Consider the following 18,829-nt stretch of genomic DNA (forward strand, 5'->3'; position numbering starts at 1 on the left):
ACCTGAGCTCTCTTTTGAATCTCCCGCGAATAAAAACAAAAGAAAAGAAAACGAGAACAAATGAACATTGCCTGCTACCCCTACAATTTCGGCAACCGAGGGGCTCTTTCGCCTTATTGCGGTCGCGTTCACTCTCCTATGTTTACCCCCATACAATATTTTAACTATATAAAGATTAGCTTCGAAGTAAGTATTTAAAGAGGGGGGGGGAGAAAAATTATACTACAGCAGCACACAATTAAACGCCAGGTTTCTTTCTTAACATCCCTTCCGTTCTCCTCGTGAGGGTACACAAGGAAGGGCAAGTGGCTTCAATGGCTGCCACTGAGCATGCTCGGTGTCACTGAGCATGCTCCGTAGTATCTGATGTTAAAAACTTGACGGGTAGCAGAGAAAGGGGCTCCAGCTAGGCCGGTTTGGTTTTCGTCGCTGGGGTTCCAGGATTCCTGCCCGACATGGGGAAGAGGGATAACCGGGTGGTGCGTAAGCTAAGTCTCTCTCCTTAGAAGCGCGTTGGAAACGGCAAAGGTTTCGAAGAAGGGGTGCCTTTCTACTGGCCTGGGTGGGGGTGAAGGACTCAAGAGGGAGGCGGTCGTTATGCCTTTGAAGTTGGAGGGTGGGTGGGGTGAAGGCGGAGTATAGGTGGGGAACAGCCAGTGTCTGTCACAGACATCCTGCAGACCTTTCCCCGTTGCATTGACAAAAGGGGTGAACCACTAAAAATAGTTCCGATTGTCATGGGCTTGGTAGTGGGGTGGCTGTGGGAGGCTTTTTTGGTGGGCTTTTACATGCACACACGAAACATTTCTCCCGTCATGTCCCGTCAAAACATTACTTTGTCATGAAAGCAAAGTAGTAAGTTGGGCCCCTCTGTACATGTGGTGAGTTTTTCCATCTCAGTTATGTGTTGAGATTGAAAAGTAACCTGGTGTTATTTTTTAACAAGGACATTGTCTGATCTTATATGGAGTGTGCGTGTATGTTTCTCAGCATTAGGTCCTTAATTATAAATTAATCTGAGTCCCAGTTTTTTTTATTTCAAAACTTGTTTTTCGTGTTTTTAGTCTTATTGGCTTTTGTTTTGTTCTGTGCTTTAAGATGAATTAATAACCACATCGAAATGTATAGATTATTTAGGTAGACTTGAGAGACACACTTATATAGAGAGCAGTAAGGGTAGTGCAATGCTAAAACTGTGAAAGGCATCTGTCTATTGAGCTGTGCTTTTTAGGAAAAAAAATTTGCCAGTTTGAAGAGACTATGCTACCTGCTTTTGTTAAATTCCTAAGAATACACTTAAGACGTAGAAATGACTAATTATATTTGCCTAAGTAAAAACTGCATCGCATTGGATGATAATTTTCTGGTTCTTAGGACCAGAAAGACACTTGTCAAACTTAGTACACTGTCAGTGAAATGTTAAAACTGGGGGAGGTTTCTTATTTCTCTCTGTGAATAACCTTTGTTTTTTGAATAAATACAGGCAGTAATAAATCCATTATAAATACAGGCCACTTTAAAACAAAGATTTGTATGCTAATATTATAAATGAGATGTTTTATAGGCAGCCTGATGACTCATTTTGTATAAATATAATTCTGCCTAAAATAAAACTTCAATTGTTTGTTTATACATTAGCTTTCAAGGGTCACTTTGAGGCTGTCTTATTTAAGCCAGAAAAAAGATGAAAAAAATTAAAAAAATAGAAAGCAAAGAAACTTCCCAAAGAGAGTTGTGTCTGAGCTTGATGTTTCAATTCCTTGATTGCTTACCAAGGCCCATAACACAATCCAGTTATGTATAATCCAAAAACTACTCATGTTAAATGACTATTAGGTCAAACATGCTGAATGTTGAATACATAGGAAACAATAATGTCTATATTAAATAATGAATGCCTTATAGGTAAAGTGGTAGCATTGATAGAAAAAAAGGTAATTTCTCATAGGTGTCATGATAACCTGCTTTTAAATCTGTAGCTAATAGTATGCCCTGGATATGCATGCCTGAATATAAACGTATGTTTCCAATATTGTATTAGCATACAATAGCTTCATTAATAGGGATGCGGTGGCTCAGGGGCTAAGATGCTGAGCTTGTCGATCTAAAGGTCAGCAGTTCAGCGGTTCGAATCCCTAGTGCTGTAATGGGGTGAGCTCCCGTTACTTGTCCCAGCTTCTGCCAACCTAGCAGTTCGAAAGCACATAAAAAATGCAAGTAGAAAAAAATAGGGACCACCTTTTGTGGGAAGGTAACAGTGTTCCATGCACCTTTGGTGTTGAGTCATGCCGGCCACATAACCACAGAGACGTCTTCGGACAGCGCTGGCTCTTTGGCTTTGAAACGGAGATGAGCCCTGCCCCCTAGAGTCGGGAATGACTAGCACGTATGTGCGAGGGGAACCTTTACCTTTTCCTTAGCTTCATTAAAAAATAATATGCTAATAGTTCTTATATTGTCTTTTTAATTAAAAAAATAGATTAAGAAATGGAAGTATTTTATATTTTCTGTTATTTTATTTTACTACAAACTGTTCTTTGCTGAAGGTTTCGAACAATGAAAATACATGTTTGGGATTGCATAGGAAGGTAGGAAATATGTCAGAGATTTGAAAAGGAAGTAATGATACAGGAGTGGTTGTCTACACCCCTCTCATTTTATGCTATAAGAAATTAGTCATCTCCACCCCAGCTTTCATTTCATATATAAGATACTATATTTATTAGGTTTTAAGTGTGTAACTGCAGTAGTTTTTAAAAGGTCATCAGAAATTGATGTAGTAATATAGTGAAAGGAAATTTAGGCACAACATTCATTCTCTCATTCTCTTAACAAGCTTAGTGATCAATTTATTAGTCTTAATGGTACCATAACGATAGGCTCAAGATTCAGACTTGAACATTGGGCGCTATTTAACAAAATGAAATTCAACAGTGAAAAAGTACTGCATTTAGGCAAAAAAAAACAAAAAACCAAAATGTACAGGTACCATATATGTGGTACCTTGCTCAATAGAAGTAACTGTGAGAGGGATCTTGGAGTCCTAGTGGACAACCATTTAGATATGAGCCAGCAGTGTGCTGCAGCTGCCAAAAAAGTCAACACAGTTCTGGGCTGCATAAACACAGGGATATAATCAAGAACATGTGAAGTGTTAATACCACTTTATAATGCCTTGGTAAGGCCACACTTGGAATATTGCATTCAGTTTTGGTCGCCACGATGTAAAAAAGATGTTGAGACTCTAGAAAGAGTGCAGAAAAGAGCAACAAAGATGATTAGGGGACTGGAGGCTAAAACATATGAAGAATGGTTGCAGGAACTCGGTATGTTTAGTTTAATGAAAAGAAGGACTAGGGGAGACATGATAGCAGTGTTCCAATATCTCAGGGTTGCCACAAAAAAGCTTTAACCAAAAACTGTCTACCATTGACCTCATCCCATTCCTAAAAGGACTATAAGGGGCGTGCATAAGAGCACAAAAGTGCCTACCATTCCTGTCCTAATGTTTCCTTTCACTAAAGAAGACGGAGTCAAGCTATTCTCCAAAGCACTGAGGGTAGAACAAGAAGCAATGGGTGGAAACTAATCAAGGAGAGAAGCAACTTAGAACTAAGGAGAAATTTCCTGACAATTAGAACTATTAATCAGTGGAACAACGTGCCTGCAGAAGTTGTGAATGCTCCAACACTGGAAATTTTTAAGAAAATGTTGGATAATCATTTGTCTGAAATGGTGTAGGGTTTCCAGCCTGGGCAGGGAGTTGGACTAGAAGACCTCCAAGGTCCCTTTCAATTCTGTTGTTGTTGTTGTTGTTGTTGTTATTTATTTATTTATTTTGTTGCAATTTCTCTCATAAGACGTTAAATATTACAGCATTAGATGATCCTCTGTGTTAGTTCCATGCAATTTTTTTAGCAGAATGATTTCCCAGAGTCCAATTGTACACAACTTTTGCTGAGTCACATTAAGAGTAAGAAATATCCCAGCATACTGCCTCCCCAACCCCAAGTGCTGTAACCATACGAGACATAGTGTATTTCATTAATCATTGAGAGTTTTTTTTACTTATATAAATATATTACATTTTATTTATATATAAAAATTTAACAGTAAATATATATATTTAAATACTTTTTATAACAGTTGGAAAAGAAGGAGGATATATCACCAAAAAGTGAAGCTATCAAAATATATTGTCTCAATAATATCACTTTCCAACACATTAAAAATTCTATCAAGTTGGTAATTTATGTTGATGGGCTAAATGACAATATATCATTTTTGAAAATTAAAAGAAAAAAGCTATTTTAGGGTTTCAGATTGGAATAATTTAAGATTTTTTCACTCTTTCTTTGTCATATTTAAGGCATATATGAATCCCATAGCAATGGCTAGATCACGAGGTCCTGCTCCATCTTCAGGACCTACGATACAAGATTACTTGAACAGACCAAGACCAACATGGTATGCTACAAATGATCACTTGTTCCTTTTTTAAGATTACTTTGTCAAGAAAGAGAAGTTGTAAAATTTGCCTTAATAATCTGTGCCCCAAATAAATGGACTGGTTGACATATGATATTAAATCAGGAAATGGAAAATGGAGTTTGATGTGGGCTACCATATGTGGGCTACCACCAAGTGGTGAAATCCTCTGTGATTTGCCACTGGTTTACTGCCCGCACATGCACAGTGCATGCCAAATGCACACTGCATGGTGCGCGCATGCATGCTGCGTGCCAAATGCACACTGCACATGCATGCACAATGCACTCCAAATGCACGCTGTGCACACGCATGCACAGTGTGCGCCAAATGCACACCACGTGCACAGTGCATGCTGCACGCGGAAAAAGGAACCTAAAGGTAAGTAGAACAGCGAAGGGGGGGAACAGCTGTGCCGCATGATTTAGATCGCTAGAAAGCAGGATTTCCTGTTTTCTAGCGAATATAAATCATGCGGCACAGCTGATAGTCAGAAATATTGGTTCGGACGAATCTGTAGCTTTTTAAATGACTGGTTTGCCTGAACCAGTAGTTTTTTTAACTACCAGATCGTCTGAACCGGTAGCTTTTATTACTACTATTTCGGCCAAACTGGTATAAACCTGTAGCATTTCACCCCTGTTACCGCCCCATTTCCTGTTTCTGGGACTCATCTAAATGTGGATAAGCCCCAAATTTGGGTCATGTTTTATGTTTTGTCTTTTGGGGCAAAATAAAACTCTTTTAAGACTTACAAATGCATTAAGGCTCTTACCAGCAGGACAAAATCCTCGATGGTGAAGTTTTAAAGGGTGAGGCTCACCAATTTCATTCCAGATGAACTATCCCCTGCAGTTTCTCCAAATGTGGGAAATTCAACTGCATAATTTATAATTAGTTGCTCAGAGTTGTGTACGTGAGATGGTTAGCCATATAAATTCAATAAATAAAATTTCATCACTTAAATTTATGATTCCACCCCTTAAAATGACTGTTCCTGCCCAATTTTGGACTGTAGATCTAAATGTGTTTCACAAAGCTTTTTGCAGATTTCCATTTGATAGAAGTTGCATTCTTCATGAATGAAACCACAATTTCACTTGAGGTGCACAAACAGAGAAAGAGAGCAAGTTTTATTTCAGTTTCTTTAAATCAATATCTGCACTGATGATGTTACATGGTTTGGTAATGAAAGTTCTAGAAGAACTCCACCAAGTTCAGAGAGCATCAAGAACTTCTAAGTTAATATTTTCAGATCTAAACTTATGTACCGGTATCAGTTACAGTTTATCTATTTTTTCATTAAAGGGAAGAAGTAAAAGAACAACTAGAAAAGAAGAAAAAAGGTTCGAAGGCCTTAGCAGAATTTGAAGAAAGAATGAATGAGGTTTGTTATTTGATTAATGTAGAAACAAGCCTAGATTTTATACCTGTATTATTTGTAGTAGTATTAACATAATGCTAATGAAATTTCAGTTTTATGCTAATAGATACAGTTTAGTGTTAATTGCTTATCATGTAGATGCATCAAAAGATACTGATCAAACGCAAACGTGATTAGCAATAAAAACCAATATTCTACCATGTTAGCTTTCAATAATTGCAAATTGAATCCAGCACACCCTAGATTAATAATGTTAATGTTAATATTAATTAATATTGTTTATTAATATTTAATGATCAATAAACATGTGATTGGATATTCATCTGTTAATAGTGATTGAACATTAGGCACCTCAAGTACTTAATGTTGGCTATAAAGCATATGGTATTAATCCATCAGATTAAGAAAGATAGTTTTAGCACAATGAGAAAAGCCACATTGCTGCTCTATGTAAGATATAGAAACAATAATGCACATTTTCTCCTAATTCTTTCTGTGGCACCCAGCAAATTATAAGGGACTAGGTTGCAGTACCCACTACCTGTATAATGAAGTCTAGTTTAATCCAATTAAAAAGGGAACAGGAATCTGACAGAATATAAATCGTATAATTGATTGAATGAATGAATGAATTCAATGGGATTTTCCAGGAGAATGGATATATAATTCCAATCTAATTATTTCAAACAAATTTCCCATCTTAGATATGGCTCTTATGCGTTAGTGACCATAAAGGTAATCCAAAGGGTACTTGAGAAATACTCATAATTGTTTCAATTGTTTTTCAGAACTGGAAAAAAGAACTAGAAAAACATAGAGAGAAATTGTTAAGTGGAAATGAGAGCACTTCAAGAAAGAAAGAGGTAAATGCCATTGTATATGCACTCCATGCAGAACTAGGGATTTGAAATTTTCTTGTTACAATAGTCTTTGCTTTAAGTGCATTATTGTGGCTGTAATAATAATAATAATAATAATAATAATAATAATAATAATAATAATAATAATAATAATAATAATAATAATAATAATAATAATAATAATAATAATAATAATAATAATTTAATTTGTATACCGCCCTTCTCCCGAAGGACTCAGGGTGGTTTACAGCCGGAATAAAATATAACAACAACACATACAATATTAAAAACAAACATTAAAAAACTTATTCAATTTGGCCGAATATTAAAATGCAATCAACCCTTTAAAATTAATAAAAATTACAAACCCATAAAATCATCTAAAGATTTTAAAAATCAAGCCAGTCCAGTAAGACGGAATAAATAAGTCTTAAGTTCGCGGCGAAAGATCCGAAGGTCAGGTAGTTTTTGAAGTCCAGGGGGAAGTTCGTTCCACAGGGTGGGGGCCCCCACAGAGAAGGCCCTTCCCCTGGGAGCCGCCAGCCGACATTGCTTGGCTGACAGCACCCTAAGGAGTCCCTCTCTGTGAGAACGCACAGGTCGCTGGGAGATAGAAGATGGCAGCAGGCGGTCCTGTAAGTAACCGGGTGCTAAGCCATGGAGCGCTTTAAAGGTGGTCACCAATACCTTGAAGTGCACCCGGAAGAAAACAGGCAGCCAGTGCAGTCTGCGCAGGATGGGTGTTACATGGGAGCTCCACACCGCTCCCTCTATCACCTGCGTAGCTGCATTCTGGACCAACTGGAGCCTCCGGGTGCTCTTCAAGGGGAGCCCCATGTAGAGAGCATTGCAGTAGTCCAAGCGAGAGATAACAAGAGCATGAGTGACCGTGCATAAGGCATCCCGGTCCAGAAAGGGGCGCAACTGGCAAATCAGACGAACCTGATAAAAAGCTCTCCTGGAGATGGCCGTCAAATGATCTTCGAAAGACAGCCGCCCATCCAGGAGAACGCCCAAGTTGCGCACCCTTTCTATTGGGGCCAATGACTCGTCCCCAACAGTCAGCCGCGGCTGCAGCTGACTGTACCGGGGTGCCAGCATCCACAGCCACTCCGTCTTGGAGGGATTAAGCTTGAGCCTGTTCCTCCCCATCCAGACCAGTACGGCTTCAAGACACCGGGACAGCACTTTGACGGCTTCGTTGGGGTGGCCTGGGGTGGAAAAGTATAGCTGCGTATCATCAGCGTACAGTTGGTACCTCACCCCAAAGCCACTGATGATCTCACCCAGCGGCTTCATATAGATGTTGAACAGGAGGGGCGAGAGAATCGACCCCTGCGGCACCCCACACACGAGGCGCCTCGGGGTCGATCTCTGCCCCCCTGCCAACACCGTCTGCGTCCGGTCAGAGAGATAGGAGGAGAACTACCGATAAACGGTGCCTCCAACTCCCAAACTCCCCAGTCGGCGCAGCAGGATACCATGGTCGATGGTATCAAAAGCCGCTAAGAGGTCTAATAGGACCAGGGCAGATGAATAACCCTTGTCCCTGGCCCTCCAGAGATCATCCACCAACGCGACCAAAGCCGTCTCCGTACTGTAACCGGGCCGGAAGCCGGACTGGAACGGGTCTAGATAGACAGTTTCATCCAGGTACTGGGGTAGTTGACATGCCACCACACTCTCTACAACCTTCGCCGTAAAGCGAAGGTTGGAGACTGGACGATAATTTCCTAAAACAGCTGGGTCCAGGGAAGGCTTCTTGAGGAGGGGTCTCACCACCGCCTCTTTCAAGGCAGCAGGAAAGACACCCTCCCGCAAGGAAGCATTTGTAATCCCCCGGAGCCAGCCTCGTGTCACCTCCTGCATGGCCAGCACCAACCAGGAGGGGCACGGGTCCAGCAAACATGTGGTGGCATTCACCCTCCCCAGCAACCTCTCCATGTCCTCGGGAGTCACAGGGTCAAACCATCCCAAATCATCTCAACAAGACGTGTCTTGAACCCCTCGTCTGGATCTACCCAATTTTGATCCAAACCATCCCGAAACTGAACGATTTTATCGTATAGATAACAGTTAAACTCCTCAGCACGCTCTTGTTATGGGTCCTCCCGTCCCTCCTGTTGAAGGAGAGAGCGGGTCACCCGAAACGGCGGCCGGACGGTTATCCACCGACGCAATGAGGGAGGAAACGTAAGAACGCTTCGCATCCCTCAATGCCACTAGGTAGGTCCTACTATAGGACCTAACTAGTGTCCGGTCAGCCTCCGAACGGCTGGATCTCCAAGCACTCTCTAGGCGTCTTCTCCATGTATAATATAATAGAATACACTTCCAAAATGTTAACTTCATTCAAACATATTAATGAAAAAAATCCTTTTTTTAGAAGAAGAAAAAAGAGAAGAAGAAATCCAGTAGGGTGAGCAAAGATTTCATTTATTTTTCACCACCTAAGACCTAAGATAGTTGTATATAGCTTGTTTAAAGGGTGATCTTTGGATTTTTATTTTGAATGTTAAATGTTGGTTTTTAAATGCAGGTGATGTAGCTTTGGAAAATATCTATACATTTGAGGGGTGGGGTTAATTTATTCTGTTGACAAATTCTGCATCTCACAAATTTACGTTTTGTTGTCTTTGGTCAAGTTGTCTCCATCTTCCTCTTCCTCATCAAGCTCTGATTCTTCCAGCAGTTCATCTGATGTTGAAGATGAGGTAGGACTGAATTGTAACTTTCTGTAATTTTGTATTCAAAATGGGTGTCTAAATGGAGGAGAAGCAGTGTAATTTTATTGAAATGTCAGAAATCTTTTAAGGAACTGGTTTTTAAAGCCATCTGAAGGACAGGGCATCCCTAAGTTTGTTGGCTAGTACCAGAGTCATTGTATTCTTCTACTGGCTGTCACCACTATTCTCTGAAAAATCTGCTCCAGAGAATTAGAGGAGAATTAGAGGAAGATGAAACCGTACCTTGTTTCCCCCCTTCATCGTGTTTTAACCTCCCATAATTGCTTGTGAAAAAGCAAGGAACAATCCCTGAAGTTTAAGAAAGAGTATGAGAGAGAGGGAGAGAGAAAGAGAGATTTTGTTGACTGTGCTAAAATCCAAGCTTTCCTGTATCTTCTGTAAATGGATAACATAGGAAGTTACACACATCCACACATCAGTGGAAATGAAAGGGAAAAGTATTGTGTTTATATATCTTGGAACTGCTGAAATGAGTTTTGTAGAAATTTTTTACACATTTTTTAGACCAGAAACAACTTGTACTATTTCTCAGTAGAGATTAAAACAATTTAAGCGAATACCAGCAAAAATGAACAATTTTGTAGAAAAAAAGGAAAGTGTTGAAGTGAAGCTCTCCTAATACATGTATTCACGGAACAGCGTTCCGTGCGCCTTTGGTGTTGAGTCATGCTGGCCACATGACCACGGAGACGTCTTTGGACAGCGCTGGCTCTTCGGCTTTGAAACGGAGATGAGCACCGCCCCCCTAGAGTCGGCAACGACTAGCACATATGTGCGAGGGAAACCTTTACCTTTTTTAATACATGTATTAAACAGGCAACTGAATTTCTAAAACACCATGCATCATTGTTGAGGACCCTCCTATTAAATAAATGTTTAAGCATCCTTATGAGACTTTTTAGCAGAATGACAAGATGCCCTGAGCCAATAAACTCTTAGACTAGAATTATTTATTATATTACAAACCATTATGAATTAATAGCAGAAGGGATTATTTTTAGAGAAGAACTGTAGATTGTATTGGTTTCCTAGTCATGATTCTAGCATGCATTTGTGGTAGGACCCAGTATAGATCCCTTGGAAGAAAATTTTTTGGAGGAATCTTGATGGAAACATTTGGTTAGTCAGAAAGATAAGCATCCTTTTTCCTTATCAATTCTCTGCCTTCCTTCTGATATTCCCTGGCAGAGAAGAAGTAACAATTGAGATTATAAAGCAGAAGGTAATCATGTTAGTTCCAATCCCTTCTGACATTTCACAACATAGAATTGTGAAGTATAAAGAAAATTCCTGTTTGATCTTTACTAAAATAACTATCATATAACTATTTGACATAAAGGCTGTATATGAGGAGTAAAAAACTTAGGTGCTCTAGTTCAAATTGGTCAAAATCATCAAATCAGCATGACTTCTCTGAGGCTGATAACTATTAACTATTAACTAGGCAAGATTTGTTCATGAATCAGGACTTTTGATTTTTTTTCAAATTTAGTTGTTTTTCTGGTGCTGATTGAAATCATGGTTTCAAAGTATGAAAAATTATATTCAGAATATTTTCCTTTTATTTTTCATTGAAGTAATACAATAATTGATTAAAATAATCTAAATTGAATTTTGCTCTTTTTACAATTGGAATATATAGCCTGCTTAGTTCATCATAATTTATACTGAGTTATAAGCATAATTTATACTGAGCTTTTGAATAAACACTGAATTATTATTAACTTTAAACCCTGCATCCATTTCATTTTTAATTTTTTTGTTTTAGGAATATTTTTGAGATTTATTTGTTTTTCTCTGAAAAATAATTCATAGCTTTTTGATCTTTGAATTCAGTCAATGAAATCAGAATATTAAAATGATATTTGGTGAAGAATTATTAAACAAAGACATTAAACAGAAATGTTATCATTATCCTGAATATATAGAAATGGGAAAGACAACATAAAATCCAGTTATTCCTGTGGCTTAAGAAAATATGTTTATGCTTTATATCTGAAATGATTCAATCTGAATAAAATCTAATAATTTTCTTATATTCATGATTAGGATAAGAAACAAGGAAAAAAGAGAAAGAAAAAAAAATATCACTCCTTACAGAAGTCATCTGAAAGCTCTAGTTCAGACTCTGATTCAGATAGCAAGGTAAAGTAAAAAAAATAGTATCCTTATCTAATTTATGAATGAAACTTTTATACTAATTAGAATGCATAAGTGGCAGAAATGCTTATGTGGAATATGAATAAAATTTGGACCTCTCTCTGTGCTAAACTGGTACAATGTTTGCTCTACTATATTGCAACAATGATACATATATGTTTTATTTTTCACTGAAGCTGTTTGGATTATTCCATTTCCAGAATACCAGTTACCATTACTTCTGATCTATTTGCTTAAACAGAAGCAAATTTAAGTGTACACTGTCATTAATACTGTTTTTTAATCATAACTAATTTCTTATTATTTAGGATAGTTTAAGAATTAAACGGATGAAGGAAGTCCCATAATCCTAATACTCGTCCCATAATCCTAAAAGCTTTAACCAAAAACTTTCTACTATTGACCTCACCCCATTCCTAAGAGGACCATAAGGGGCGTGCATAAGCGCACAAACGTGCCTACCGTTCCTGTCCTATTGTTTTTCTTTTCTCCTTCCTATATATGTTTATATGTGTATATATTATATAATCTTTTTGTATGATGTTGTGACAAAATAAATAAAATAAAATAAAAAAATAAAATAAAATAAAGATTATGAAAGAGCTAAGGTAAAACAGTTTCATAGTACTTTTAAAATTCCTTGAGAATAAATGTCTAATTATAGAATAACTGAATGAAAGTTCCCAATTGCCTAATTGTAAAAAATCTCTAAAACTAATCAGATTTTGGAATTAATTTTCCAAACAACTATCAATTTTAGTATTAAAATTGATAGTTGTTTGGAAAATTAATTCCAAAATCTGATCTTCATATCCATTATATATTGACCTCTAAGTATTTATTAATTTAATGTAAAGTATATTTTTATTATTCTAGTTGATGACACAATCAGCAATTAGACTTGATTTTGTTCTTAAATAAATAACAAGATGAAATCATAGCTGTCAGTTCTTTAGTTGGTGTTGGCCTTCATTTGAATCAAGTTCTTCCAAGAACCTAGGTTGTCATAATGTACATCCAGATCCAAGCAATGTGGTCTTATATAATTAGCAGATGAAAATTTTGTCAATGTGCAGATTTTCTAAGTGTCATCCAAGGCTTTTTGGTATGGCACCCAATATCCCTGTAACTACTGGGACCACCATTGCTTGTTATTTCATAATCTTCCAGTTTTGATTTTTTGAATCTTGATACTTTGTAATCTCCTCCAATTCTTTGTCTTCTGTTTTACTGTCCCCTGGTATTGTCACATCAATTACCCATACTTTTTTCTTTTCAACCATAGTTAAATCTGGTGAGTTATATGCCAAAAATTTGTTTATATTTTGAAATCATTATTATTATGTTAATTGCATAGTCAGCCAGATGTTTAGATTGCATTTGGCATTTTTATCAACTTACCAAGTCTTTCCCACAGATCTGGGATAGGTAGTTGTGGTTATTTGACAGTATTAAGGGTATTGTTGCAGGATGTAATCCCGTTCGGGCAAACCGGTAGTTTAAAAAAAGCTAGCAGTTCATCTGAATCGGTATTTCCAATAATCAGCTGTGCCGCATGATTTATATTCACTAAAAAGCAGGAAATCCTGCTTTCTAGCAAATCTAAATCGTGCAGCACAGCTGTTTCCCCCCCCCCCCCTTTCGCTGTTCTACTTACTTTGTTAAGCCTCCTTTTTCTGCACGAAGCGTGCGTTTGGGGCGCATTGCACATGTGAGTTCAGCGTGCTTTTGGTGTACACTGTGCATGTGCGTGCACATAGCATGTCTTTGGCGCGCACTGTGCATGCGCAGGCAGCAAACCAGTGGCAGTCAATGGAGGATTTCACCACTGCTGTAAGCTATTCCAAACTAGGTGGTTATTGTTTTTTCAGCTTCTTTGCAGAGGTAGCATTTTGCTGTCTGTTACTATCCAGAATCATTCCATCTCTTCAATTTTCCTGCTCTTAGCTATTACCAGGGTTTGTTGTTATTTACTTTGCCTGCTTTCTGTGTTTCTCTCTCCCTCTCTCTCTCTCGCTCTCTCTCTCTCTCTCTCTCTCTCACACACACACACACACACACACACACACACTCTCACTCTCTCTCTCTCTCTCTCTGTATGTGTATGTGCACGTGTGTGTGTGTACTGGCCATGTAATAGAATAGAATAGAATAGAATTTTTATTGGCCAAGTGTGATTGGACACACAAGGAATTTGTCTTGGTGCATATGCTCTAAGTGTACATAAAAGAAAAGATACGTTCATCAAGGTACAACATTTACAACACAATTGATGATCAATATATCAATATAAATCATAAGGATTGCCAGCAACAAGTTATAGTCATACAGTCATAAGTGGAAAGAGATTGGTGATGGGAACTATGAAACGATTAATAGTAGTGCAGATTCAGTAAATAGTCTGACAGTGTTGAGGGAATTATTTGTTTAGCAGAGTGATGGCCTTCGGGAAAAAACTGTTCTTGTGTCTAGTTGTTCTGGTGTGCAGTGCTCTATAGCGTCGTTTTGAGGGTAGGAGTTGAAACAGTTTATGTCCAGGATGCGAGGGATCTGCAAATATTTTCACGGCCCTCTTCTTGATTCGTGCAGTATACAGGTCCTCAATGGAAGGCAAGTTGGTAGCAATTATTTTTTCTGCAGTTCTAATTATCCTCTGAAGTCTGTGTTTTTCTTGTTGGGTTGCAGAACCGAACCAGACAGTTATAGAGGTGCAAATGACAGACTCAATAATTCCTCTGTAGAATTGGATCAGCAGCTCCTTGGGCAGTTTGAGCTTACTGAGTTGGCGCAGAAAGAACATTCTTTGTTGTCCTTTTTAATGATGCTTTTGATGTTAGCTGTCCATTTGAGATCTTGCGATATGATAGAACCCAGAAATTTGAAGGTTTCTACTGTTGATACTGTGTTGTCAAGTATTGTGAGAGGTGGAAGTATGGAAGGGTTTTTCCTAAAGTCTACCACCATTTCTACGGTTTTGAGTGTGTTCAGTTCCAGATTGTTTTGGTTGCACCACAAGGCTAATCGTTCGACCTCTCGTCTATATGCGGATTCGTCATTGTCTCGAATGAGACCAATCACTGTTGTGTCATCTGCGAACTTCAGTAGCTTAACAGATGGATCATTGGAGATGCAGTCATTGGTATACAGAGAGAAGAGAAGTGGGGAGAGCACACAGCCTTGGGGGGCCCCTGTGCTAATTGTACAGGTATTTGATGTGATCTTGCTTAGCTTCACCTGCTGCTTCCTGTTTGTTAGGAAGCTTGTGATCCACTTACAAGCCTGTTCCGGTATCTGTAGCTGGTTTAGCTTAGTTAGGAGAATGTCTGGAATGATGGTATTGAATGCTGAACTAAAGTCTACAAAAAGGACCCTTGCATAGGTCTTTGGAGACTCAAGATGTTGTAGGATGTAGTGCAGAGCCATATTAACAGCATCATCTGTTGATCTATTTGCTCGGTATGCAAATTGCAAGGGGCCTAACAGCGGATCCGTGATGGTTTTCAGGTAGGAAAGCACTAGCCTTTCAAAGGTTTTCATGACTACAGATGTTAAAGCAACTGGTCTGTAGTCATTCAGTTCCTTGATGGTGGGCTTCTTCGGCACTGGGATGATGGTAGAGTGTTTGAAGCAAGAAGGAACATAACACATCTCTAATGATTTATTGAAAATATGGGTGAAGATGGGGGCCAATTGGTCAGCACAGACTTTTAAGCAAGAAGGAGTTATCTTGTCTGGGCCTGGAGCTTTTCCTGGCTTTTGTCTGTGAAATAGGTCCTGCACTTCCTTTTCTGTGATCACTAGGGGTTGTGAACCCAATGAAATGGGGTCAGTTGTAGGAGGCTTGGCTGTTGTTGGTGTGTCTGAGATGGGGGTTGGATGGATGGTGTGTCTGAGATGGGGGTTGAGATGGGGGTTGTAATACTTGCTGTGTCTCTTTTCTAGTCTTCTAGTCTTCAAAGTCTTCAAAGTATTATATAGTCAGTACATTAAAAAAAAGAGCAGTTAACAAGACCTGCAATGGCGAAGAACAAGAAAGTTGAAGAAAGAGGGGCTAGTCCTATTCTTTATCAGAGGAAATGTGAGATTTCAAAGGTGATCATAACAACATATTTTATCTTACCTAGGATTCCAAAAGTTTTGTTAGGAAAAGAATAAAAGCAGATCATACGGAAGAATTATTGCCATCAGACTCTTCGTTGGAATCGACTGAAACAGAGGAGGTGTGTCTAAATATAAAGCAAAGCACTTACACAATTTAAAAATGTTCACCAAGGTCTCCATTCATATGCATATGCAAAAATATTTGTCCATTTTTCCCATGTGCTGCTTCAGATGACTATAAATTAAGAAACTCATCAAAGTTCTTTCTTACATAGTTCTTTCTACACTGTAGAACTTCAAAATGTCGGCTGTGATGTTCCTGAAAATTTTAGCCCTGGCAGCAGAATTAGAAAACAGGAAATTGCCAGATAGTACAAAATAACTATTGGAGAAGTCATCCTATTTTCTAAATTATTATTAAGCAACATTTCTATCATGGTTGCTATTTCAGTTTTTCAGCTTTTTTGTAAAATGTGTATTCTGTCATTCTGCTTCTTCACACTTAGGTACAAGCAAAAAAGAAGAAAAACAATGAAGAAAAAGAGAAAAATGTAAGCTTATTTTATCTGTCTAAGAACTTTAAACTCCTATTGTTATATCAGCTTGTACGGTATATATGCTGGGGCAGACCTCCCTATTTCAATTGCTTTAGTTTCTCGTGACTTTACTATATAGAATAGAATAGAAAATAGAATAGAATAGAATAGAATAGAATAGAATAGAATAGAATAGAATAGAATTTTTATTGGCCAAGTGTGATTGGACACACAAGGAATTTGTCTTGGTGTATATGCTCTCAGTGTACATAAAAGAAAAGATACCTTTATCAAGGTACAACACTTACAGCATTTAATGATAGTCATAGGCTACAATTAAGCAATCAGGAAACAATATCAATATAAATCATAAGGATACAAGCAACAAAGTTACAGTCATACAGTCATAAGTGGAAGGAGATGGGTGATGGGAACGATGAGAAGATTAATAGTAGTGCACATTTAGTAAATAGTTTGGCAGTGTTGAGGAAATTGTTTAGCAGAGTGATGGCGTTCGGGAAGAAACTGTTTTTGTGTCTAGTTGTTCTGGTGTGCAGTGCTCTATAGCGTTGTTTTGAGGGTAGGAGTTGAAACAGTTTATGTCCAGGATGTGAGGGGTCTGTAAATATTTTCACAGCCCTCTTTTTGATTTGTGTAGTATACAGATCCTCAATGGCAGGCAGGTTGGTAGCAATAATTGACTGATTTTCAACTATTACATAATGTGCACAATATATAGATACTTAATCCTCCTTAGAGTAAATATGCTAATCAGAAAATAGGAGTACTGCAGGTACTACAAGCCTGGAATGCTTGACGGAAATGTGGCATAGAAATCTAATAAATAAATAATGAACACTACAGTATTAAATTTAAATGATTGATTCTATAGATTAAAAAAAGGTATTTTTTTCTAGAATACAGTAGTCCTAAGCAAGTAATAAGAGATAGAAGGAATTAACAAATTAGATTATTTAATATAGTCTTGCTAATACATTTGGAAACAAAATATGAATTAGGTTTCTTGGATTTTTTTTTCTGATTAATGAAATGTGGTATGAGGAATTAAAGTCAGAATTTTATATGTGAAGAAAAACAACTCTAGAGATAAATCTGTGGATAAGGCCTTGTGGAAAATTTCTACTAGAGTGGTATTTGTTAATTTAGTTGGATTTATTATGATATTCAGTGGCTTTAATTAATTCTTTCCTTGAAAATGCGTTTAGAAGGAAAAAATGTGTAATGGAATTACAGGTAGTTTCAGTATATAACAATTGTCTTTTCGTATTTCCCTTTTTAAAGAATAAAACAAAAAAACGAAAGAAACACAAGAAACACAGCAAAAAGAAGAAAAAGAAAACAGCAAGCTCAAGCTCTCATCCAAAATACTTAAGTCAAGTTTTTCTTTCATCAAAAGTGCAATGAGACTATAGAGACTATAGAGAATTGCAAATTGTGAAAATTATGATAAAATCTGCCAACTGCATGAGCTCTCCTATGTGTTAACAAATCTAGACATTCAGCTTGCCCAGTACCATTGGGCTGGAAATAGCCATTGTTGTTGCCTGATGCTTAATATACATATAGTACCCCTCTCTAAGACTCCAGTAACTAATAGGACATTTTGGAAACCTTCCCATGGTTTACATGATTGAACAGTAGAGTAAAACTGGATGGATGCCAAAAGGTTTTGCCTACTTTATTCAGGGATATGTGCATGCGATCTGATATGCAAATGTCAATCAGCTTCATTGTTGTAATGAATGAGGCAACTCCCTGTGGACAAAGATGCATCAGGAGGCCTGTATCTATAAACCAAAGTTGAATTTGGGTGTTTTATTTTAACAGACTAGTAATGAAACTTAATTTTCTATTACAAAGACATTTGCAAAATTCCTCTACAGAATTGAATGTCATTTAGCAACTCCTATGACATTTCATTTTTACTGATAAAAAATAGGAACAAAGGAATAGGAATTTTTAAATAGGAACGTAGCATTAATATATACAAATGTTCCTTTTTTAGATATGTGTAATATAATTTTATTCTTGTGCTTTTGGGTTGAAGTTGCTAATTAGAGCCCATAGTTTTATTTGACAAATGAATACAGTTTTGCTAACTTTCAGTACTCTCCATGATATAAACTGTCTTTTCTTTAAGAATTTAAGGGAAAATCCACTATAAATTTTCTGAGCATGCCCCATTAAAGTTAATACAAATGTGGAAGACTATCTAGTCCAATAGTTATAACTGAGCTGATTATGATAGGCTGCTATTGTTTACTTTATGTGTAATAAACTTTCATCTTTCATCCAGGATGATGTAATTCTAATGATGAAATATATTCTGGGCTGATATTTTAAAAATGAAAAGTGGACATTCTTTTTCCTTTGGGCATGTTCACTTCTAATGTTGGTATTAGGAACAGAGAAAAGTGTCTATAGTATAGGAACAAGTAAAAATGGAGACTGACGATTCAGTTAGCCTTATTTTAACTTCAGATATAAGATATTGTAATTTATACATGGGTAACAAAGGAAAAAAAATCTTAA

General features: G+C 37.5%; 1 protein-coding gene across 2 annotated transcripts; it reads left to right on the forward strand.

Annotated features, from left to right (window-relative positions):
* Window positions 1-363: 363 nt before the first annotated feature.
* Window positions 364-18,593, forward strand: FAM133B (family with sequence similarity 133 member B). 2 transcript variants are annotated; one of them, XM_058183208.1, is made up of 10 exons: window positions 364-479; window positions 4,370-4,467; window positions 5,797-5,875; window positions 6,661-6,735; window positions 9,119-9,151; window positions 9,378-9,446; window positions 11,529-11,624; window positions 15,764-15,859; window positions 16,247-16,291; window positions 17,579-18,593. In XM_058183208.1, the coding sequence occupies exons 1-10, from the start codon at window positions 456-458 to the stop codon at window positions 17,699-17,701; spliced, it is 738 nt and encodes a 245-aa protein (XP_058039191.1). In that variant the 5' UTR covers window positions 364-455; the 3' UTR covers window positions 17,702-18,593. The 2 variants fall into 2 exon arrangements, with proteins under 2 accessions (XP_058039191.1, XP_058039192.1); XM_058183209.1 differs by lacking the exon at window positions 364-479 and adding an exon at window positions 715-881.
* The last annotated feature ends 236 nt before the right edge of the window (window positions 18,594-18,829 follow it).

This window comes from Ahaetulla prasina, chromosome 4 (genome assembly GCF_028640845.1).
Source record: "Ahaetulla prasina isolate Xishuangbanna chromosome 4, ASM2864084v1, whole genome shotgun sequence".
NCBI classification, from domain to species: Eukaryota; Metazoa; Chordata; class Lepidosauria; order Squamata; family Colubridae; genus Ahaetulla; species Ahaetulla prasina.

What these genes read in the sequence shown, in the direction of transcription:
- FAM133B (XM_058183208.1), top strand. Translation starts at nt 456, where the DNA reads ATGGGGAAGAGGGATAACCGGGTG. An exon ending in GGAAGAGGGATAACCGGGTG is followed by an intron (nt 480 to 4,369) that starts GTGCGTAAGCTA and finishes GTCATATTTAAG; the next exon opens with GCATATATGAATCCCATAGC. An exon ending in TTGAAGAAAGAATGAATGAG is followed by an intron (nt 5,876 to 6,660) that starts GTTTGTTATTTG and finishes ATTGTTTTTCAG; the next exon opens with AACTGGAAAAAAGAACTAGA.